This window comes from Bufo gargarizans, chromosome 2, assembly GCF_014858855.1.
Source record: "Bufo gargarizans isolate SCDJY-AF-19 chromosome 2, ASM1485885v1, whole genome shotgun sequence".
Taxonomy (NCBI): domain Eukaryota; kingdom Metazoa; phylum Chordata; class Amphibia; order Anura; family Bufonidae; genus Bufo; species Bufo gargarizans.
In genome coordinates this window covers 163728440-163753646 of record NC_058081.1, presented here as the reverse complement: position 1 = coordinate 163753646, position 25207 = coordinate 163728440, and the positions used below count along the sequence as shown (strand labels likewise).

Sequence of the window (25207 nt, the reverse complement as noted above, 5' to 3'; positions counted from 1 at the left end):
TTCTAGAAGTTATGAATGAATTGCTGGTAGTTTCCAATGAAGGTCCTTTTGGGTGTTACCCGTTCGGGGGGTGTCCCTGTACAGTCTGCCATTATCCAATCGGTGCTGACCCTAACCATGCCAACTGGTAACACCCAGCTGGACCATCATTGCAGACTGCGAAGAATCGTTCATAGCTTCTAGAGGGAATAATAAAGGAACAGCACAACTTAAGAATTTTATATAGATTTGTGCTTTAGAATTATTACAAGGGGGTATTTATTATAACCCACTTGTCAGGAGAGGTGACGGGTCCCCTTTAAGAGAACCTGTCCCCATGGAGCATATAACTAGAAGGGTCTGTGTGTGCACCTTACAACTCCCTGATAGCGGATTACATTACTGATTTTGCAGTAGAGTCTGGTGGGCCTCTTATTACCCTCTAAACTATGCTCTGGGTTATCACTTATTGCTGTAAGGAGGAGACCAGAGCCCCCATAGAGCGGTAATATTCCCCCCCCCCACCCTCCCCATTGTGTATAAGTGCACTTGTGTACCCTCATACAACCAGAGGCACAGCTTCAGGCTTTTGGCGCTGCAGCGATGTATGTGAAGCTTCACTCTTACATGTCATATGATGGTGGCCTCTGATTCTCTCTCTGCACCCCTATATCTACACCACCGATGGCTTGTCACTCTGTGGGACGGAGTCCAGCATAGATAGTGGTCACCGGTGTGGGTAATGGCTTCGCTCCATAGTCAATACTGAATGGACTTTGTCTATGGCGTGTGTTTGCGCTTCTAATAGGCCTTGTGTTCAGACTTGTACTTTAGGCCCAGTCATGCTTGTGCCAACTTACAGGACCCTTTCTCCTACTTACCTCTGTCTGACAGACACGTGGCCTTGTAAAATCATATAAAGAATCATCTGTTCTGAATGTGCCTCAGTGAAAAGGTGAAGCAGCACTGAAAGAGTTAACCCGCTGGCACCTCTGCAAATGCATAAGAGCCCCCTGGGGTAACAGATGGGTCAAACAAGGGCTTGCAGGATTTGACAGGAGGTTTGTGTGCTTGAGTCGCCCATACTGTGCAATGTCTGTATGAGCCGTCATATGGAAGAGCGTTTCCCATAAAGCTCACGCTGCCGGACCACTTGGGCTACCTGTTGCTGATCACTTGTAGCTTTTTCATGCGGGGAAAAAACGCAGCATAAGGCCCCACGCACACGACCGTATCTGTTTTGTGGTCCGCAAATCACGGATCCACAAAATACGGACGCGGTCCATGTGCGCTCCTAATTTTTTCTTTTTTTTTTTTTTTTCTTTGCTGACCCATTGAGTTAAAGAGGCCGTGGTCTGCATTTTGCTCATTCATACAGAGGCAGAAAGTACACCGATTAACCATGTGCTTTCCGCATCCATATGTCTGTTCCACGCAAAAGAACGTATACTTGGCTGCAAAATACGGACCCAATGCAGTCAAAAATGTGGATGCAATGACTGTATCCGTATTTTGCAGATCTGGAAAATGCATACGGTCGTGTGCATGAGGCCTCTTATCAGTAGTATGCGCAGATTTCTGTGTGGGTTCCTAAGGGTGAGATTGGGGCAAAACCGTATAAAATTCTGCAAGTAACGCAAATATCTGTGTGGAATTTCTGTTTTAAAAGGCTGTCTAATATTGTGTATTATAGTATATGTATGGGCAGACCTGGAATATTGGGGCCTTACAAACGCAGGGTTAACAAAGTCCGTCAGCGCGTTAACAGGATTTATCAAGAGGCACAGGCCTTTTAAAGGGGCATTCCGGTTTTGTGATATTGAAGACCTATCCTCAGGACAGGTCATCAGTATCGGATCGGCGGGGGGCTGACTCTTGGCACCCCCACCGATCAGCTGTTTGAAGGGGCTGTGGCGCTAGTGCGTCCATTCTACTAATGTGTAGTGTTTAAACCAGTTTCTGGTGTAAGTGATGGCACAAGGGGCGTGGCCTCACACAGCCCAGCAGATTTACTAAGCCCCACCCAAGTGCGCCATAGTTAGCAATTTCTTTACAGAACAATAGTGGCGTAAATATTTGATGTCTCATTGTGTACAATTTTGAGCATGGACATAGCGGAACTAGAGCAGGTGCAGAGGAGGGCGACCAAGGTAATAAAGAATCGGTGTTATTCAGTTCGGGGAAAAAAAACGGCAATGTGCAAATGTGTGGACAGTACAGAGATCTTTAGAGTGATCATTCTTTACCTAGGCCTGTAAATATGACAGGAGGAAAAATCTACATCTAGAGGAAAGACACTTTCCCCATGAACATGGACAGGATTCTTCACTGTAAGAGCAGTGAGACTACGGACGGTTCGGCCTGAGGAGGCGGTGATGGATGATTCAAGACGATCTTGAATGTAACATTGACTGGTTATGGGCACTAGATGTCTGGGGGGTGGGACATTAATCCAGAAATTTATTCTAATTGCCCGATTTTCAAGTTGGGAAGGATTTTTTTCCTCTCATATGCAGAGGTTTTGCCTTCTTCTGGATCAGTACAGGAGGATTCCAGGTTCTACTTAAAAGTATGTACAGAAAATCTGATGCCCAATGTCCTGTTTTGTGAAATCCTTGCCTCTGTGCCGCCACCACATGCTAAATACCGTGCCAACATTTCCAGAGGCAGGCTAGATTGCTATGGCTACATGGGTCATCCACGTGAGCGGTTTTATGGCTTTTTTTCTTTGTGATTTTCCACAGCAAAAATAAGACTGTTACGATTTGCTTTGTAGGTTTTGCCTGATTTTTCATCTCTTGATTCTGTTCTCATCTGCATTGCAGTAAATGCATTCAATTATAAATTGTTAGATCCTAATTTCCTGTATATATTTATAAAAAAATAAACTAAACTTTCCTCCCATTTTAAGGCAGCCATACATGGTTTATAGAAGTGACAGATGAACGATCGTGACACGACCGGTTTCTCCATACACGCATTAGTCCTTACTTTTGGTCGTTCTGGTAGTCCATATACAAGCTATGGTCTTGGGTGAGATTGCTATGGTCTTGGGTGAGACTTAGACGCTGGTCGTTGGCTCTTATTTTATTCTATCACCCACTAGTGGCCATGTTTTCAGATGACGATGATTGTCCGGTGGTCATTTAAGAGAATGGAAATTGTTCACTAATTTGTATGGGGCTCTTTAGATTGGTTAGTATCTGTGGACGTGATGGGTCCCCTGCTCCCCTTCCCTTTCCAATTACATATAGGACTTCCTTAAAGATAGACCGGTGTTTCAGAGCTGCTAACCCCCCATCTCACAGCATTGTTTCCATTAAGGCCCCCTGCAAACTACCTTATCCGTTTAGCTGTCCGCAAACCTCAAATCCGCGAAATTTCGATGTGGACGGATGCAGAAAGCACATGAAGATCCATCCATGTGTCTGCTCTGCAAAAATAACATTTTCTACTTGGCCGCAAAATGCGGACCACTGACCCTTTGTACTCAATGCTGATCTCTGTATTTTGCGGACCACATGTCCATGAGACCTATTGAGGCTAGTAAGTGTACATTACACACGTCATCCCTGTAAGCCTGCATGAATACCGTATGGTTGACGTGATGTAATGGCCAGTCACAGCTTGTGTGACCTTATCATGGCTCACCCTTGTTAACATTGTTTGTTCCCCTTCCCCCTTAATATAATATGAATGTGTAATGTTCGGGCTCATTCACCAGTCTGTATATATTTTGTGGTCCGTGTAACATCATTTTTATTTTTTCCAGATCCATTGTAACAATGCCTGTTCTTGTCTGCCATATAGATGTGCGGACATACGGAATTTCCGTTTAGTTTTTTTGTTTGCGGCCCCATTGACATAGGATTTTTTTTTTTTAAATGTTGTGTGTATGAGCCCTTAGGCCTATTGCACACGACTGTATGGCTTTTTTTTTTAGTATTTTGCGGTCCGCAAAAAAACAGATCTGCAAAAAATACGGATGACGTCCGTGTGCATTCCGTTTTTTGGAGGAATGGAACAGCTGGCCCCTGATAGAACAGTACTATCCTTGTCCGTTATGTTCTATCTTCGAACAGAAATACGGAAACGGAAAAACATTCTGTGTATTTTCTTTTTTTCTTTTTTTTTTGCGAACCCATTGAAATGAATGGTTCCGTAAACGGGGAAAAAAAAGTTTGTGTGCAAGAGGCCTTAGTGTGTGACAACCTTAATCTAATCTTGTAATTATAGGGATGACATGCAGGTTCTCTTCACTAATGGCTCTGGCTCCTACAATTACTCTTTACACTCAGCAGAAATTGTCTGGACTGTGGTGCCAAAGAGGATTCATCGACCCCCCCCCCCCTCCCTCTGAGTAACATTTGTACAGCAGCACACTTAATAGTGCCTATAGGTAGGTATAGGGGACCCGTAGCCACTCTTTAGGTTGCCGTATAATGCTTCCATGAGGCACCGTATTCTTGGAGGCATACAGAGGTTGCAGTCGGCACCATATGTTGATCCATGAGGCACAGATCTTCAGCTACTAACTTGAGAGGAGCAAAATACAGGAGAAGAATCCTGTCCTTAAAGGGGCTCCCTGCTTTCTGCAATCCCTACTTGTTTCCGTGGCAAAGAATTCATCAGTGTGTCTGGTGTAATCTGTGACGGGAAGTGTTCAGTTTCCCTGCAGCGCCACCACAGGGGAAATGAATCATTACACAGTGCCTGAGTTGTCCATGTAATTCAGGACAGGACAGGTCCTCCAGAGCGAGAGACACTCTTTGACAGAGCTCTCTACTCTGGCCAAGAGGTGCGGATTCTTAATTGTGGACCCGACTATGAATTCCCGGTTCTCTTATAGAGTATATGGACATACCTTAGATTGTGAGCCCCATTGGGGACAGTTGGATGCTAATGTCTGTAAAGCGCTGCGGAATATAGTAGCGCTATACAAGTGCATAAAATAAATAAATAAATATCACGTGCTATACGTATTATTTACTGGATGTCTCCATATAGAATACCACTCCATACAGCAAAAAAAAGTATACCTTCGTATACCAGCCCAATGGAGACCACAAGGGGGCTGTTTTGACCTTCGTCAAGTGAATGGGAGCTTATGGATACATTTGGTGTATACACCAGGAGTTTTCCCTTTTCATAAGGCAAGCGGACATTGCAGCGTGAAAGTACCCTAAGAAATCTGCACCATGTGAACATACCCTAATTTAAGCCAGTTTCACACTGGCATTAAGCTTTTTCCATCAGGCTGTTCCGGAAAAGCCTAACGCCGGTGTGAAACTGGTCTTGGAATCTAACGTCCATGGACCGCGTCCGTCTAAAGTGTGTTCTAAAAAAATATATAAAAATGGCTATTTATAATAAGTGTAATAGATATGATCAGCCTACTGTACTTATACAGTATATTACATACAGATGGTAGAAAAACTGTACGATTTTTTATTTATTTATTTATTTATTTTTCCCCCTCCTAAGCTGAGGAGTATGTGTGAAATTTTGATTTGGCTTCCACTTGGGTATAAAGCCCTTGTGAAGTTGTGGTTTACACGACCACCGCCATACGGTGACTCCTATCTACATCACACTGTATACAGAAAGCTGCCCCCCCAGTTACACCAGTAAATAGGAGCCGTGTCCTGTGTAGGTTGCATGATGTCATCCTGTGTCCGTTTTATGACGCGCTCCTCCTCTGTCACTGCGCCATTGTTGATCCCATTGTCTTTGCTCTAATTGGGTGTTTGAAAAGAATGAAACCTTTCTGGAAATGCTGTCATAAGTCATGAGTAGTATTGTATTCGGCGGTAGGAATAGGAGCCCTGTCCTGGCGGCTTCGTCTGCTGGTGAATGTTACCCTACCAGCTCCCGCACAATGAGCTCTCTGTACTTTCCGTATGAATTCTTCTTCTTCATGAAGTGTTTCAGTATGCATAACATTTACAGGCGTAGAAGAAACGTTTTTAACCATTCCTTGTGTCTTTCTTCTCTTTCCTTTTTGTGCGCTTGTCCGCCATAGCCTTGTTTGCCATCAGGAGGTTAATGGTGCATTTCCGCACCGAAACTTGCCTGCGTTACTTGTGGATTTGCCCCAGATCTCACACTATGCAATGCAAAGGAAGAACTCTGCATTGAAAACCAGTCTACATGCTGCGGGTTATAAAATCCACACTGTGTGCATGAGCTATTGGACATCTGCAGGTTTTCCACAGAAAAACCCAGGTGTAAGGTTCGCGTAATACACACCGTATGCATGTAATGTGCTGATCAGCAAATCCACAGCATAATACGGTAGCGTTGAAGTCCTTGACATTTCGAAAATGTCAGGTACACATTACGGACTTAAATTGACCGGCAGTGTGGATTTAAAAAAAAATAAAAAACGTGGCATGTCAGATTACGTCACACAGAAATTCTCCATTGACTTTGAGGCTATTCCTAAATAAAAGGCACATATAAAAAATAAAAAACCCATTCTGCTTACCTCCCGTGACGCTTATGTGGCTTCCTTGTCTGGTCCCATGTGAGCAATGCCGCATTGACCTGGGATGAGACCTCATCACAGGAGGCCTAGTTGTACAGAGATCGCTGTGAGACCAGTCAAGGGGGCTACATAAGCACCAAGAGAGGTAAGTAAGGCCCCTTTCACGCAGTCGGGCCTCCTTCACGTTTCAATTTTTAACTGATGTGTGCTATCCGCATTTTCCACGGACACCACACATACCCGTTGACTTTCAAGTTTTGAAGAAGAAAAAAACCTGTGTCCTCCATAATCCTTCCGTGTAATCTTATCATATAGTCATGTAGCTCTATATTCTATACAATCCTCTGGCAGTAGTGTATTTCCAGAAGATCGGGCACTGAATGTCAGCATGTCCAACCCTTCCCTCCCCTGAGATCTTCTGTCAGGAGCGCCCCATAAACACTGGATTGTAGGCCTTCCACTGACGATACACGTGTACATGCCTGGTGGTGTGCAATGAGCTACACATATAATCTACTATTTAGGGCTGTTATGGAGGCCCACATCACAGGTATTCATGGCATCTTCTAAACTGATGTACAAGATGGCACATTAAAGTCTTTTCTGAAGGTAGTCATAGTCATCCCTGCTAGCTATAGGTGAAGTAATACCAGATGTCTCCAGCATTCTCTTGTAGTGGCAATGCCAGGAACATGAGGGTGTTTCTGGCAGTTCAGTGTATGTCTTCATGATGGTAAAATGTGAATGGAAAAGTCCTGCTTTGTCCTTTCAGTAGCTCTTGATCCTGACTGAATGGTGTATATACTCTGCTTTTTCTTTTTTAGACTCTTTGGATGAGTTCTTTGAGTATGAGGCTGAGGATTTTCTGGTGTACCTGGCTCTGCTGATTACAGAAGGTCGCACTCCTGAGCATTCGGTGAAAGGCAGGGCAGAAGGACTCCATTGTCCTCCAGCACAATCTAGTCAGCCGGGGCTCAGTAAGCATGAATGCAGCGATAAGGTGGTGCAGGTAAGTTCTCTTTATGGGCGGCTCAATGCAGTCAACCATTCAGCCATCTTGTGCCTTTCTCTAGTAGGCTTCATTCACATTTCGGTATTGGAGCAAAATGTATTTATTTTTTCCTTAAAGGGGTAATCCAAGACAATTAGAGGAGTTTTCCGATACTTTTTAACTGATGAGCTGTCCTCTGGAAAAGGTCATCAGTATCTGATTTGTGGGGGTCTGACATCAAGCACCAGATCACTAAGACCTCTTGCACACGAACGTTGTGCATCTTTTCCATGCATTGGGGGACTGCAATTTGCGGTCCCCAATGCACAGGCGGCGGCCGGAACGGATCGAGACCAACTAAAGTTCTATTTATTAAATTTTTTTTCTTGCGGTGTGGAGGCACGGACAGAAACACCATCTCCGTGATTCCGTTCCACATCTCCGTGATTGCGAACCCATTCAAGTGAATGGGTCCGCATCCGTGATGCGAAGTGCACACGGGCTGGTGCCCGTGTATTGCGGGGCCGCAATACGGCCGTGGGCGCACAACGGCCATGTGCAAGAGGCCTGAGTGAAAGGTATCACTACCTTCAGCTGAGCTAAGCCTGCAAGGCATGGGGACACATTTATTAAGACCGGCTTTTTACGCCGTTCTTAGTTTCTGCTCTGCTGTTAGTTTTGTCTAATTTGCACACCTCGTCTTAAATTAGGAGCATCTGTGATAGTCCTTGCGCCTGGCTTGCATAGATTTTTATTTTTATTTTTTTGCCTGTTTTCATACATAAATGTAAGTAAATTTGTCAGTGCTGGAGTCCCAGCTCTGGCGCGGCCCATGACGTACCCACACCCCAATCGCACCCAACTGCCGGACATGGCGTCCTACCAGTCGTGCGACTAAATATTGTCACGCAGCCAGTTAGAAAAGGGGACTTTAAGCTTAAAATAGTGGCAGGTCCCTTAGTAAATGTCCCCCGTTGTGCCTGGTTTAACTATATGGCCAAGGCAATTAACAATGGAGCTTTACTTTAAAGTGGTGATCCCATTACAACAACTTATCCCCTAACATGTAGATAGTGGATAAGTGTCTGATCGGCAGGGGTCTGATCACTAGGGCCCCTGTTGGTCATGAAAATAAGGGCTACGATCTCCCGTTTTAAGGGAGTAGCAGACATGCATGTGTCCATCACTTCATTACAACGGGGGACCACTGACCACTTCATTATATGATTGGAAAAATATGTAGTATTATTTTAAGCTGAATTAGATTTTTTGGGCGAGGATCTGACCCTCTGGAGTGCAGTGTCTCTCTCTGGTACGTTACCCGTATTCTGTTACAGCGCATGAATTTGTGAGCCAAGGGCTAAAAGTTGAAATATGAAATTACATGGAAGCAATGTAGGGCAATTAGACAGAACCTGTCTCCACATCCTCCCGATGAGCCTTCTACTGTATGGCAATAGAGGGGTGCTACAGTGCCAGGAACGCATGCTACAGTCCCACTCCCGTTTGGGTTTCTCTTCTTATTTTTAAAAATTTTCCAAGGTAGCTTTTTGTGTATAGTCTGAGATGATCTTTCCCATACATCTAATTGGTACCTCCATTCAATTGACCGCATTTCCCGGCAGAACTTTAAAGTGACAGATGAGACTTGACAGGAAGAGCAGTCTGTCTAGTTACCTAAGCAGCCATATTTTATTTTACTCTCATATAGCTCTGACATATTCCACGGCGTCTTTACAGACATTATCATATGACTTTGAAAGCCTCACCTGCCCCTCCTGTAACTTGTCAAATGTCTGGCGGTCTACTGTATAACTGGAGGCGTTTGACCTTCCTGTCCCACACCACTGAACCCCTTAAGCCATTTGGAAATCTACAGGGTCCCCTCAAATCCACGATTGTTGCTCAGTGTGTGAATTATGGGGGAGATCTATCAAAGTGGTGTAAAGTAGAACAGGTTTAGCTGCCCATAGCTACCAATCAGATTCCACCTTTAATTTTCCAAAGGAGCTGTCAATGAAAGCTGGAATCTGATTGGTTGCTATGGGCAACTACGCAAGTTCTACTTTACACCAGTTTGATAAATCTCTCCCCTGTGTGTTTTCTTGTCACCTAGGGAGATAATGTGATGCACGCTCTGCCCATCTACACAGTTGCATTATTTAATTTAAGTGAAAAATATAATCAGAAAATTACATTCCAGTTTCCACAAAAAGCCCAAGCTCTGCTGCACTGTCTGTCCAGACAGTACAGGAAGGAAATATTGCCCTCATAAACCAATCACAGTGATCATTTTCCAAAGGAGCTCTGAAAAATAAAAGGTGGAATCTGATTGGTTGCTTTGGGCAACTAAGCCAGTTCTACTTTGCACCTGTCTTGATAAATCTCCCCCATAGACTTCTATTGAGCCTGTCTCCTGCAGTTAGGAGAGAAGAGCGTGCCATGTGATCGCTTCTCTCTCCTCGTTCTAGTGATCGGCGGGATCTCAGCACTCAGTCACCCACCAAAGTTGAGTGGGGGGTTCAGAGAAGTAATAAAATGAAAATACTTAAATATTACTTTATTATAAATATATTTCCAAATACCTTTCATAAGTTATAATGGCTTGTTTTGTCTAGGGAGTATTCATTATGAGAAATAAAATGGCCACCGTCTTACTAGTACACAAAAAACCTGTCCTAATCACACAGCAGGACAAGTTACTTCACAACACTGAGCTAGAGAGCTGCCTCATCCTCCTTTCTGCTCTGCTTGCCAGGGATTATGATTGGGGATGAGCGAATCGACTTCGGATGAAACATTAAAAGTCGATGTGCATAAAACTTTATTTGAATACTGTACTGAGCAAGCGCTCCGTACAGTATTAAAATATATTGGCTCAGATGAACCAAAGTTATTACTTCACGAAGTCTCGCAAGACTTTGGGTAATAACTTTTAAAAATTTAATTTCTACTGTTAAAAACCTTTTTCCTGAACTCTGTTTCGGTGCCAAGGTACCACTTGGCACCGAACCCGAGTTCGGGAAAGGGTTTTTAACAGTAGAAATTAATTTTAAAAAGTTATTACCCAAAGTCTCGCGAGACTTTGCGAAACAATAACTTTGGCCCATCGGAGCCACTGCATTCTAATACTGTATGGAGCTCTTGCGAAGTCGATTCGCTCATCCCTAATTATGATCCTGAATATAGCTGATAATTCATTCTGCCGAATCTCTTTAGGAATGGAGTTCATAAGGAGACATGAGGACGGACAGGACAGACTTTGATGTGGGGCTGTGGTAATGGAGACTACATACAAGTGCTGCTGCTCATCAGGCACATCCCCCACCTCCTCTCTGTACTTCATGTCTCCTCATGAACTCCATTCCTACAGAGATTTAGCTGAAGATCTTATCTGTATTCAGGATCATAATCCCTGACAAGTAGGAGAGGAGGATGAGACAGATCTTTAGCTCACTGCTCTGAAGTAACTTGTCCTTCTGTGTAATTAGGACAGGTCTTATGTGCACTAATAGGACGATGGCCATTTTATTTCTCCTAATGAGTGCTCTGTAGACAAAACGAGCCATTATAACTAATAAAAGGTATTTGGGAATATAATTATAATAAAGTAATATTTAAGTATTTTCATTTTCTCAATTCCCGGAGAACCCCTTTTTAAATAGGAGTACAGTGATCCCTCAAGATGCAATGGCCTCACGATATACTATTTTTAACATACAATGGTCTTTTCTGACCCATCGTAAGTTGAAACTAGACTCAACATACAATGTCTCAGCCTGAGGTCCAACCAATCAAGGTCACCTCCCTGGTAAAATACCTGCATTAGTTGCTAATTGGCAGCTAGTCCTGGATGTTATATATAAGGACATGTCTTATCTGTCTTAGGTATCTGCTTATTTTCCTTAATCTTCATTTTTTTTTTAGTGCCGACAAGCTAGGAAAACCAGGTCTGAAGTCGCCCTGCTGTGGAGGAATAATATTCCCATCATGGTTGAGGTGATGCTGCTCCCGGACTGTTGCTATAGTGATGAAGCATCTGGCGCGGAGGGGAATGAATTCAATGATCCTGCAATGAAACAAGACGCCCTCTTGCTGGAGAGGTGGACTCTGGAGCCGGTTCCCAGACAGTACGTTTCCTTTTCCTGACCTGTCTTTCCTGGTTTTCATTGTTCTCGTAGGTTTGTCAGCTGGCGTCCATGGACTCCTTTGTTTATTCATATTGGTATTGTTTATTAGCGTCTCGTACCAATGGAGGTATAAATGTAATTCCTCAATAAGAATACAATGTGATCCCACTGTGTCTATTATCTTTATGTCTGTGAACGGAGTCTTGACCTCAGAGTAGAGTAAAATGTTGGACTTAAGGGTGTATTAGACACCCCGATCAGGCAGACGATTGTCGGGAGGGAAGCGTACCTTCCCAGCCGTCATATACTTGCTAGGAGAGGAGACCGCTGCTATTACATGCAGTGATCACTATGCCATTGCTCGTCCCCATGCCATACAGTGGTTTGCCAGCGGCAGATCATAATTGGACACGACAGTCTGCCACCGGCAAATCCTGAGCATGCTGAAAGATGTGGATTGCGCGATGAACGAGGATTTGCTTGTTCATTGGGCAATTTGCAGCAGTATTAGGCCTCTTTCAGACGGGCGTTGCGGGAAAAGGTGCAGGTGCTTTGCGGGAACATGCGCGATTTTTCAGCGCGAGTGCAAAACATTGTAATACGTTTTGCACGCGCGTGAGAAAAATCGGCATGTTTGGGATCTGTGCTTGCGATCTGTGTTCTGTAGATTGTATTATTTTCCCTTATAACATGGTTATAAGGGAAAATAGCATAGTACAATAGTGCTGGAGGGGTTAAAAAAATAATAATAATTTAACTCGCCTTAATCCACTTGCTCGCGCAGCCGGCATCTCTTCTGTGTGCAGGAAAAGGACCTGTGGTGGCGTCCCTCCGGTCATCACATGGTCCATCACACGATCTTACCATGGTGATGGATCATGTGATGACCGGAGTGATGTCACCACAGGTCCTTTTCCTGCACACAGCACAGAAGGACAGAAGAGATGCCGGCTGCGCGAGCAAGTGGATTAAGGTGAGTTTTATTATTATTTTTAACCCCTCCAGCACTATTGTACTATGCATTCTGTATTCAGAATGCTATTATTTTCCCTTATAACCATGTTATAAGGGAAAATAATAATGATCGGGTCTCCATCCCGATCGTCTCTTAGCAACCGTGCGTGAAAATCGCACTTGCTTGCAGATGCTTGCGATTTTCACGCAGCCCCATTCACTTCTCTGGGGCCTGCGTCGCATGGAAAACGCACAATATAGAGCATGCTGCGATTTTCACGCAACGCACAAGTGATGCGTGAAAATCACCGCTCATGTGCACAGCCCCATAAAAATGAATGGGTCCGGATTCAGTGCAGGTGCAATACGTTCACTTCACGTATTGCACCCGCGCGGAAATCTCGCCCGTGTGAAAGGGGCCTAACATTGCAAGATCATCGGGCAGAAAATCTGCCCATGTAATACACCCTTTACAGTGCATGTGGTTGATCTTGGCTTTAATCGTATAACCTGGTCACTTATTGGTTGAATATTCTATAAAGGGTTTATTCTAGGAAACTACTTTTTATACTTCTTCCTGTTAGTTTAAATGGGCTATTTAGGAAAATTAATCCCCTTTTGTAAGTGGAAGTCAGTCAGCTGATCATCCCTGGTCATAAGTGTAACATAAACTGTATACATTTGGTCTTTTAGTTAGAATACCCCAAAATTGTACCATTATAAATATATCTTGTTCTGTAAAAAACAAGCCACCAAATGGCAAGGATGAAAAGCTGTAAAAAAGGTGATGTCCTGAAGACACAAATAAGGTTTGAAAAATGTACAGAAATTTTTCCGTTTTTCAAACTAGTCGCTGGAGTTCACAACACCCTGACACTTCCTGTCCTGTAGAGATGACTTCTCAGTAGTAATCTCATTATCATCACAAGCAGGATTACAAGGAGTAACTGTATTATAAAGCCAGCGGCAGATAATATAGATTCACACCATTGGTGATGGGCGATGAGCTTGGCTTCCCTCCTGCCCCTCCCTGCACAATGAATCTTTCATAGGTCAGAGTGCCCAGAACACTCTCCCATAGAAGAGTCCTCCTTAGACTACACGTTGTATGAGCCAGGTGCTGCTGTAAAGCATATCTATGAGCTGCTGTTAACAGAGCAGCAGCGCAAGCAAGATGGCTGACCCCCATAATCTCGTACAGAAAATAAGATTTAAAAAAATCTACAATCTAAACATAAGTTCTTCCTTTCATTCATGCTTTTTTTTTTTTTTTTTATCTGCAGGAGTGGAGACCGTTTCATCGAAGAGAAGACTCTCCTGTTGGCTGTCCGTTCATTTGTCTTCTTTTCTCAGCTAAGCGCCTGGTTAAGTGTTTCTCATGGAGCTGTGCCGCGTAACATTATCTACCGGTGAGCTGGTATCTCTCTCTTTAAATTAAAGCTAGCCAATTCTGGAAATCGCATTAAGAAGACTATATCCCATCCGTGTCATCTGTATAAGGCAGATTTGTTTAGAGGAAGATTACTGGTAGATTTGCAGAGGCTTTCTGGTCTGCAGATTCCACCCATTGCAATGTAAAGGGTGAGATCTGGAGCAGATCTATCAAAATCTGCAAGTAAGGGCACTTTCACACTAGCGTTTTTGTTTTCCGATATTGAGTTCTATCCTCGGGGCTCAATACTGGAAAAAAAAAAGATCAGTTTTATCCTAATGCATTCTGATTGGAGAGCATTCCGTTCAGGACGCATCAGTTCAGTCCCTCTTACATTTTTTGGACGGAGAAAATACCTCAGCCTGCTGCAGTTTTCTCTCTGGCCAAAAATACTGATCACTTGCCGGAATGCCGGATCCAGCATTAATTTACATTGAAGTTTATTCGTGCCGGATCCGGCATTAACCCTGCTTTCACACCTGAGCGTTTCTCAAACGCGCGTTTTTGTCGCGCGTTTTTATGCGCGTTTTTTGTAATAGTAAACGCGCGTTTGACGCGCGTTTGTGTGATTGACTGCAGTGTCCTATGGCCACAAACGCGCGTCAAAACGCCCCAAAGAAGCTCAAGTACTTGTTTGAGCGTCGGGCGTTTTACAGCGCGTTCGTACGCGCTGTAAAACGCCCAGGTGTGAACCATTCCCATAGGGAAGCATTGCTTTTCATGTCTTGAGCGTTTTACAGCGCGTTTGAACGCGCTGTAAAACGCTCAGGTGTGAACTTAGGGTTAGTGTTCTGGCAAAATGGATCCGGCTTTCCCGTCTGCGCATGCACAGACCTTTCAAAATGCAAAAAAAACCTTTATACCGGATCCTTTTTTCTGGATGACACCGGAGAGACGGATACGGTATTTCAATGCATTTGTCAGACTGATCCGGACCTGTCTGACAAATGCCATCAGTTTGCGTCCGTGTTGACGGATCGGGCAGGAATCCTCTGCCGCAAGTGTGAAAGTACTCTACTCTAAGGTTGCATCACATCTCCATCAGAGACTATCAGGCAGCCTGATCCGACATAAGTGCAAGTTGTTGGCCGGACAAAAAAAAAATCGTATGTCCAGATCACCGCCTGGATCTCTAGTAATTGGGGATCTGGCGTTGACCTAGTGAATCCAGAAAATCTGGAACAGCCTGCCATAAAAAGTTCACCAGTGATGTGAACGCAGCCTTACGCGTGTGGATTTGGGGCAAAAAAAATGCACTAAATTCATGTCATCTACGCTGCCATGTACAAATGCACTTATGGACAGTTTCCTAACATGTTTTGTGACTGTAAACTAATTCTTCATAAGTTTTGATTTAATTTCACAGTAACTTTCAGTTCACACTTGAGTTAAGATTTTTATCAAACCGTATGGCAAAAGACCTGTTAGCAGGAAGTAGTGGTTTTCTCCGTTTTGCATTTCTCAACAGCTGAAGCGCAGTCTCCTTATCTTTGACTTGCACATGACAACTTTAAATGTCACATTGGGGACAAATTGCTTACACAATCCACAATAAAGATATCTACACTCATGTCTGATTTGTTATTAACCCTTAAGAACCTCTGCCATACATGTAGGGGTTTTTACCCAGTAGACCTCAGATGCTGTGGTCAGTTGTGACCACGGGATCTAAGCACTCTTTCCCCAGGAGTGGGGCGCTTCAGAGGGCCCACATGGCTCCCTTGGGCCTGCTGCACACGAACGTGTGCTGCCCGTTGCCATATTGCGGATCCGCAATACACGGGCGCCGTCCCGTGTGCATTTGCGCATCACAGATGCGGACCCATTCACTTCAATGGGTCCGCAAATCCGGAGATGCGGGACGGAAACCCACGGAAGCACTCCGGAGTGCTTCCGTGGGGTTTCGTCCCGTACGTCCGTTTCACAAAAAGATAAAACATGTCCTATCTTTTTGCGGAACGGGCGGATCGCGGACCCATTAAAGTGAATGGGTCCGCAATCCGCTGCGGCTGCCCCACGGTCGGTGTTTGTGCATTGCAGCACGCAATTTGTGGGCCGCAGCATAGGGAATGCCGTAAAAGCGGAACCCAAAAGCTATGGTGGAATTTTAGTGGGTTGGGGGGGCTCCAAATCAATTTTTGCATTATATGCAATATTAAATGGTGCCATTACAAAGTTCCACTTGCCCCACAGAAAACAAGGATTGAACTCTGCTTCGTGAGATGTTGCTTTACACTTCTGAGCAACTTTATCTCTGACCTGTCTGGTGTGTTCCTTAGTGATCAAACAACATCATGAAAACTAATGTTCTCTAACAAACCTCTGAGACCTTCACAGAACAGTTGTAGATATACTGACAATAAAAAACACACAGGCGGACTGTATTTACTAATTAGGTGACCTCTGAAGGCAATTTGTCACATTGAACTTTATTTAGGTGTATCGGAGTACAGAGGGCTGAAAACAAATGCACACCAGATTTTTATTTATTAACAATTTTGAAAAACTTGTATCATTTTCTTTTCACTTCACACATACTTGCTATTGGGCTGGTCTATCACACAAAATCCCAATAAAATACATTAAGTTTGTGGGTGTAACAAAATGTGGAAAAGTTTAAAGGGGTATGAATACTTTATCAAGGCATTGTATTTCCAATAACTTTGCAATTTTGCCTTGAATAGCTAAACTTTGACACCTAGGCTTTACTATCAATGGACAATTATGCAATAGGGGGACGTGTAAATATCCCAGTAACAGCCCCCATCACTGCAGTACTTCTCCTTTTCCATGCTCCTGTCTCTTCTGCCTTAAGAAGGAAGTTGAATTGTGAGAAGTATTGCTCCTCAGAACTGGAAGGTGCCAGTCTCAGAGTTTGAGAAGCGCTGGACTATAAAATGCAATCTACTGAGTAACCATGGGGAATTTGAGAACCTCTACACCAGGGGTGCTCAACCCACGGGCTGCACGCGGCCCCCAGAGCCAAGGTTTGAGGCCCTGTCCACAGCTGATCCTGCGTTTTCCTTTAATATACGTTTTGTCTAGATTTCCCCTGTGCTAAGCTGAGTGCCCATTTTCAGTCTCTTCTGTTTTCTTTCTTTTCTACAGAGTGAGTGCAGCAGACGGTGAACTACAGTGGAATTTTACTCATTCACCAACTGAACATGTGTTTCCTGTTCCCAACGTCTCTCACAATGTTGCCTTGAAAGTCAGCGTCCAGTCTTTGCCTAGACAATCCAGTTATCCAGTGTTGAATTGTAGCATCCACAGTAATCTTGGCTTCTATGAAAAGCGGTTTTCTTCACATGAGCAGATTGGTCCTCCATCTCGAGATCATCAAGAGAGCGGCCAGCAAAGTGTGCCCAGTTGTCAGCATACGTGTAGCAAGCAGACATGGACTGTTGGATCTGAAGGACTACCGCAGGCTAGAACAAGTCTTAGCATGAATCTTACTCTTCCTGGTAGGAACGCAAAGTTAATTTCTGGATGTGGCAATAGCTGTGACCTTGGTACATCACCATCGAAGATTGAATGTTTCAGTATAAGTGATCCTAAAACATCCCTACAAGAGTCACCTGTCAGAAACTTCAAATCATTATCTTTGGTTGACATGCCCAACATCTCCCCCCTACACCAGCCAACAGAGACCAATCCATTAATAGGCTCCCTAATTCAGGAACGGCAGGAGGTCATAGCAAGAATTGCACAGCATTTGCTGCAGTGTGATCAGACAGTGTCACACATAACCGGTCGCTCCTTTAAAATGCATGACCCTAACGCTTTAAGCTGCAAAATATTCCGAAACCCATGTGAAGATGAAAACTTCAATAAGATTGAAACACCTGTCCGATGTTCTGCTTCAGATTTGACTCTGACCCCTGAAACCGGTGACCGAAAACTAAAAGCTGCTTCAGAAACGCCCATAACTTCCTCCCGACCTAGTCCTGATGATAGAACTTCACCAAAACCACAAGCTAGACGGAAACTTTTTTTAGTTCAAGCCCATGAACCCATTTCGAAAACATTTCAGCCTGCAGTAAACAAACACACCCCACCAGCTTTCTCATTGTCCAGCAAGGAAAATGTATTCATGTCTCCTGAGAGAGAAGACTTAAAATACAGCGAACAGACTGAAAAGTACATTAGTAAAGGAACGTTGCATCATCTGTCGAATCATAGCACCCCGAACATCCATACTGCCAACAACAAACAAACCAGCTCCACGGAAAATAGAAGTAGTGACTGTGTCCATTATGATAACCGCAAAAACTGCGCACGACATGTTGTGGCGTATAAAACCTGCGGGGTTTCTCAAACACTCGAGTCTAAATGTACAGAGAGTAACACAAGGAAAGCACAAGGGTCTGATCATAGCAACCAACTTCACAGCATTGAAAACTATGTTTCAAAGGACAGAGACAGTCAGAAAGCCAAAGAGACCCAGGACAAGCAGAAAACAACTCGTGACGAGAATGAGGATCCAGCAAAATGTGACTGTGGTGCACAAGAACAGGGGAGAAGTATCGGAAGTTGTCTCCGATGTGAGAGGTTAAAGAATACAGATCAAGCAGTACGTAAAAAAAAATAATAATAATAAACTCTAGTTTAGATTGGTTATCCAGCAAATGCATACCATGTATTAAAGGGGTTGTCCAAGATTTTTTCAGGAAAGGCCATTGATATGTGAACTTGTGGGTCTAAATCTCGGCACCCTCGCTGTTTGAAGAGGCCATGGCACTCAGTGGAGTGCCACTGCCCCTCCTAGGCCAGTGATGTCACATTCATTAATACTATGGCCTAGGCCAGTGATGGGCAAACTGCGGCTCTCCAGCTGTTGTAAAACTACAAATCCCATCATGCCCTGCTGTAGGCTGATGGCTTTAGGCAATTTGCCCATCCCTGGCCTAGGCGCAGCCCAGTCCCATTCAGGTAAGAAGGACTGAGCTATAATACTAAGCACAACTGCTGTCCAGTGAACGATGCTTTGATGAGGCTGCAGCGCTCATCGGTGTGCAGCAGCCTTCTCAAACAGCTGATCAGAGGGGCTGCAGGGACCTTCACCGATCTGATATTAATAACCTATCATGACGGTAGGTTATCAGTATTAAACACCTGGACAATACCTTTGATGTAAAGCTACAGATACAAGAAACTTTATATATATTAAAGGGTAGTTCCACTATCGCTGTTACTTAGGTGCCTAACACATGCAATGTTTTGTGGCTACATCTCCTATACAGACATCTGTTCCCATGGTAACAGACTACTAACAGCTTTTGTGTAGTCTAGTTTTTGAAATCGTATTGTCCTTAACTTCTTGCTAACCTACCCAGTGTCGGGGTCCATTCACACGTCCGCATCCGTTCTGCAATATCGGGAACGGGTGCGAAACCCATTAATTCTCTATGGGGTGGGAAGAGATGCGGAGAGCATACTATGTGCTCTCCGCATCCTCATTTCCGGAGCACGGCCCTGCAAAAATAGAACATGTCCTATTCTTGTCCGCAATTGTGGACAAGAATAGGCAGTTCTTTGGGGTGTGCCGGCCTGGTGTATTACGGATCTGCAAAACACCATGGACGTATAAATGGACCCTCAGTTGGTAAGAATTTGGTTGAAGGAAGTATAACTGCAACATCAGACTACAAAGGATTGTTTGTAGCCTGTCACCATGGAGACACATATGTCTGCATAAGAGCTGTAGGTGTCATCAGCGAGCTTCTATCCATCTATTTGCATAGACTCAGCTGTGGATCTCCTGATTCAAACGCCGTTTTGCTTTTGTTGATCTGAGGCTCCGTTCCTGAGGTCTGATACTTTTCCCTAATATACCAATTACACGTTATGTGCAAAAGGGCATCAGTCTCTCTGGTTGCACCCTGTCGTTCCTCTCCTGCTGCTGGCCCTGTCAACCAAAGCACTGAAGGAGGGGCTGGCCATAAGAAAAAGCGGAACTTTGGAGCAATAGGGGCAAGTGTGACTCCTGTGACTCTTGTTGTCCACCTAATTTTGTATATTAGGAAATATCATAACTCTGGAGCAGAGCCTTGGAGCAACAAAAAAACAGTTTTAATCAGGTGAACTCCAGCTATGTAAATGGTTTGATAAGGAGGTCGCTGGTGAGAGCCTAGCTTTGCTCACAATTAGAGATGAGCGAATTTCAGGTTATGAACGTTTACTGGTAAAAGCTGAATTGCGTTATGGATTCCGTTTCCACGGACCATAATGCAATTCGATGACTGAATGCATAATGGAATAACCGTCCCATTTCCGTTATGCAGGAGAGCGATGTTCATAACGAAAAACGGGACGGATCCGTTTTGCAGCCCATAGACTTCTATTATGACAGAATAAATAACGGAATGCCTCTAAAGCCATTTCCTTATGCATTCCGTCATAGAATTGCGTTATGGTCCGTGGTAACTGACTCCAACGCAATTCAGCTTATACCAGTAAACAAAGCGTGAACGAATTTCTAAATATGAAATTCTCTCATCTGTACTCAAAATGGTCTAAGTTCACATCCGTGTTGTCTTCACCATTTGTTTGGCCAGAAAAACAGAAAACAAAACTGATTTGCATGGGGAGGTCGGGAGGAATAGATGGCGGCTAAAGAAGCGTTTGGCTGGCCAGAACAAATGAACGCTCATACAAGAGGAGATGTAAAAGACAGATATAGCTCTGTATATAGATTACCTTTTATTCTGTATCCCATCCCACTGCTAGAATCTAGGTTTACTAATCTGAAGCCATTGTCATTGTGTAATGCATGCTGTATGACAGGCTGTCTTGTATGTTCCTAGAAGTCTGTGCATCTGCGACCCTCAAATTGGAAGAAAAGGGGTTTTCACTCTCTTGATGGGATCTCTACCAAGGCCTTTCACCCCTGCACAGGTTTACCTTTACTTTCCAGTCCGGTAAGTGTTTTTGTATTTTAGATTTTCCCTACAACCTGCACAGCTTTATCAGAGATTGTGCCTCATTTGGTAGTCCTCACGGGGGAATATTGTATAATTTTTTGCAAATGGTATAAGGTCCAGGGGCAGTTTGGCCATAGACCCTACAAGAAAATTTCCCGGTGGGCTGATGCCCTATTGTTGACCCCGCCTACTTGTGTTGCTCCGCCTTCTGTGAATTTGGACCTGCTACAAAATGGGGCCAATTTTCTTTTTTTTTTTTTTCCCAGGACCACTTTAAGTTCCCAGTCCACCTCTGATAAGATCTTGTGCACACGACAGTTTGCGTGCCAAAAAAAGATCCTTTGAAGACTGGTGGCTTCAATGTGCGTTTTTTTGTTTTTTTTTATTATTATTTTTTGATCTATTGAAAGACTATTCTCATCTAGAAATACGGACCAGAATAGGACCTGCAGTGAACATGGATCCAAGAAAAAAACCTGATCAGATGTATCCATGGCCCCATTGACTTGTATGGGTCTGTGTGCTGTCTGTTCTAATAGCACAATGAAGACATTATACAGTCGTGTGCACAAGGACTTAATCTTGGAACTTGACTTTTCCTTACGGTGGAAAACCTTATGGTCCACAGCCTCACTAGCAATACGGTTCTTCATACATTGTGACAGTATCAGACTGTCTAAGCAGTCAGAAATTAACTCAGGAATTGCAAATCCTGAAGGTATCTCCATTGTAGTGATGTCTAGTACCACTGGTTTAGTCACTTGGGTCCAGCTCTGATGCTTGGATGAATGCTGGACCAGCGATGGTGACAGACTGTCGGTTGCTTGGCCAGCATACTTTTATACTATAAAAGAAATGTGTAGTGCCCAAACATCTCACCGTTCTATGAACTGGGCACGGTAGGGGTGGCTTATTCTCCAGTGTTCATACTGGGCACTTGACATCAAACATTGTATGAGGTTCTGACATCTAGAGCCACCATTACGGAGATTGTTAAAATATAAGGTTCAGGAGAGAGGACATGTCCGCCCTTCAGAGTGCACTACCTAACGAACAACTGTATTTCTTTACCTAGGTACCACAGAGAAAAACACAGTCGGGGTGTTTTGATCTGGACACTTCCTTACTGCAATTAAAAGGTTTATCCTCAAAGAGGTATTTATTATCTTTGGTGTGTTCACCTTCCGTCTTTAGCTAGTACATGTTATGTGGATTTTGTTGGCAGAGTAACTGCAGCTGTTTCCATATACAGATGAAACTCGAGAAATTTGAATATCCTGCTGAGTACATTTATTTCAGTAATGCAACTTAAAAGGTGAAACTAATATATGAGATAGATTCAGACTCGTTACATGCGAAGCAAGATATTTCAGGCTTTTATTTGGATGATTATGGCTTACAGCTTATGAAACCCCAAAGTCACAATCTCAGGTCCCCTTTGCTCCGGGGGTATAGATTAATTAGCTGACTAGAGTGTGACACTTTGAGCCCTAAAATACTGAACCTTTTCACAATATTCTAATTTTAAGCTGCATTACTGAAATAAATGTACTTTTGCACTATATTCAAATTTTTCGAGTTTCACCTGTATAATGTACAAAGGCTTCGTTCCCTCCCTGTCACTGGTCTGGGATCCATTTTAGCTTTAGGGCAGAATAAGATGACCTTCACCAAAAGTGGCTTCTGAGGTTCTGCTCACAGCAGTAGTCTTGGCCTGCCCCAAATTTCCCTTGTAGAGCCTGTTTCAGGGGGGCTATACTATTATATGTCAGCCGTTCAGATGGATGGTCATCCTTTTAAAGACCATGATACCTTGAGTCTGCAGGAGACATTTGTTCAGAGCTGCTCTAGGTTCTGGCTCGTAGAATGAGGTTCTGAGCAGAGCATCTCCTTTATGACCGCATATGTCCTAACAGTGGTTAAGACAAGGGGTTGTCTTCATGAAACGCATGACTCCAATGAAAACCCATTTAAAATGGTGTGATTAATTACATTATTCACTATTTTATATACAGCATCACATTTTTCTACTGAGAGGCCTTTTGGGTGGAGTAGGTGGGTGATAAGTTACGGCTACATGATTGGGTTTCCTTATGTGGTTTTGGAAGCCAAAGCCAGGAGTGAAAAAATGAAAAGTTGTATCTGTCCTTCATACTTTCTCTTGTATGATCCACTCCTGATTTTGGCTTCCAGAACTGCAACGAGAAACCTGTCCGTGGAGACTCCACATTGAGCTTCTATTATTGGTCTCCCTCATGTTCTGTAGCAGCTCTTATTGGTCACCTTTTAAGATAGATGATATTAGAAAGGGTTAGCACTTGCTATATACATTCTAAGGCCTCTTTCACACTTGCGTTGTCCGGATCCGGCGTGTACTCCACTTGCCGGAATTACACGCCGGATCCGGAAAAACGCAAGTGTACTGAAAGGATTTGAAGACGGATCCGTCTTCAAAATGCTTTCAGTGTTACTATGGCAGCCAGGACGCTATTAAAGTCCTGGTTGCCATAGTAGTAGTGGGGAGCGGGGGAGCGGCATACTTACAGTCCGCGCGGCTCCCGGGGCGCTCCAGAGTGACGTCAGAGCGCCCCATGCGCATGGATCATGTGATCCATGCGATCACGTCATCCATGCGCCTGGGGCGCCCTGACGTCACTCTGGAGCGCCCTCGGGAGCCGCACGGATGGTAAGTATGCTGCTCCCCGCTCCCCACTACACTTTACCATGGCTGCCAGGACTTTAGCATCCCGGCAGCCATGGTAACCATTCAGAAAAAGCTAAACGTCGCATCCGGCAATGCGCCGAAACGACGTTTAGCTTAAGGCCGGATCCGGATCAATGCCTTTCAATGGGCATTCATTCCGGATTCGGCCTTGCGGCAAGTGTTCCGGATTTTTGGCCGGAGCAAAAAGCGCAGCATGCTGCGCTATTTGCTGCGGCCAAAAAACGTTCCGTTCTGGAACGGAAGACATCCTGATGCATCCTGAAGGACGGACTGTCCATTCAGAATGCATTAGGATAATCCTGATCAGTATTCTTCCGGCATAGAGCCCCGACGACGGAACTCTATGCCGGAAGACTATAACGCAGATGTGAAAGAGCCCTAACATAACATTCATATGGAGTGAGGTGTACAAACGGGGGGGCTTTGTGCGTGTACTGTTTGCAGCTATACAAAGTCAATTAAAGGTTAAAATAAATAATTTTTGAGTCCTAACTCATTCTGCAGGTTTTACCTCTGATCAGGGAGGCCATAAAGGCTGGCAATCCTAGTTGTACAGTGTGCCGCTGTTATGAACCTGACTCTGTAAAGTGCTCATATCTTTCTAGAGCCTGGCATCTTCTCATGTCAGATCCTTTAAACTGAAATTCCCCTGACCAATGTGTCTGTACGATGATTATATGGCACTTACTAATATAGTCTTTGTTGAAGTTCTGCACCATTTTCTATATTGCATAAGGTATGCCCCCATGTTAGCTAAGTCTTTTGTGCTGTCCCACATGAGGTCCTCTCCATAAGATGGCTGCTGAAGGAGGGTCATGTGACCAGGCAAATCTCCTCCATGTGAAGTCTCCTCCATTCAGATACACTGCACCTGTCGTCTGCACTTGTTCTGGTGTGATTTTAGAGTAGGTGTAGTGTGTCTGAATGAAGGAGACATCCCATGGAGGTCCTGTCCATAAGATGGCCGCTGATGGAGGGTCATTTGACCAGGAAAACAATTAGCCTTCTCCATTCAAAACCCACCCTATGCGCTTGCACTGTTGGGAGTTTAGTACAGCTGCACTGTATTTGAATGGAGTGATGTCCGGTCACATGACCCTCCAGCGGCCATCTTATGGACAGGACCTCTATGCAAACAGTACAGAGAATTTACTCAACAAGGGGACATGGCTTATAAATTGGAAGAAAATATCAACAGGGGTTATATTAGTAAGTGCCATATTGTCATCTTACATATGCATTGGGCACAAGTAGGCAGAAAGTGGCCAACCCCTTTAAATAATTGTTTAGAATCTGTTGATTTTCTGTACTTGAGGCTGAGCTGTCCATTTCCTTTTCAACAGACAAAGTCACTGTGAGAGAACAGAAGAAGGTGCAGAGGACACGGACAGACAGCTGAGTTGCAGTGCCCCGCCGACTCCTTGTCTGAGCCTTCTTGGAAACTTTGAGGTATGTAGTTTTAATCTTCGATCTTCATCAACACTGTATAACTGTTTTGATAGCCTTAGACGCTGTTCACATCTGCTGTGCAGGCTTTGTTGCAGATTCCATCACATATGACCACAAAAAGTTGCATGACATGCGGTGCT

General features: G+C 44.1%; 1 protein-coding gene across 2 annotated transcripts in view; it reads left to right on the top strand.

The window, feature by feature from the left end:
* Nucleotides 1–25207, top strand: part of FAM214A (family with sequence similarity 214 member A) — a 56077-nt gene that overhangs the window by 17025 nt on the left and 13845 nt on the right. Inside the window, exons 2-8 of one of the 2 annotated variants that reach the window (XM_044279663.1) lie at nt 7291–7475; nt 11385–11587; nt 13825–13950; nt 17082–18543; nt 20777–20890; nt 21969–22048; nt 24962–25067. In XM_044279663.1, the coding sequence (XP_044135598.1) occupies nt 7291–7475; nt 11385–11587; nt 13825–13950; nt 17082–18543; nt 20777–20890; nt 21969–22048; nt 24962–25067 (2276 nt within the window). The remainder of the gene's footprint in view (nt 1–7290; nt 7476–11384; nt 11588–13824; nt 13951–17081; nt 18544–20776; nt 20891–21968; nt 22049–24961; nt 25068–25207) is intronic. The other variant, XM_044279665.1, reaches the window with a different exon arrangement.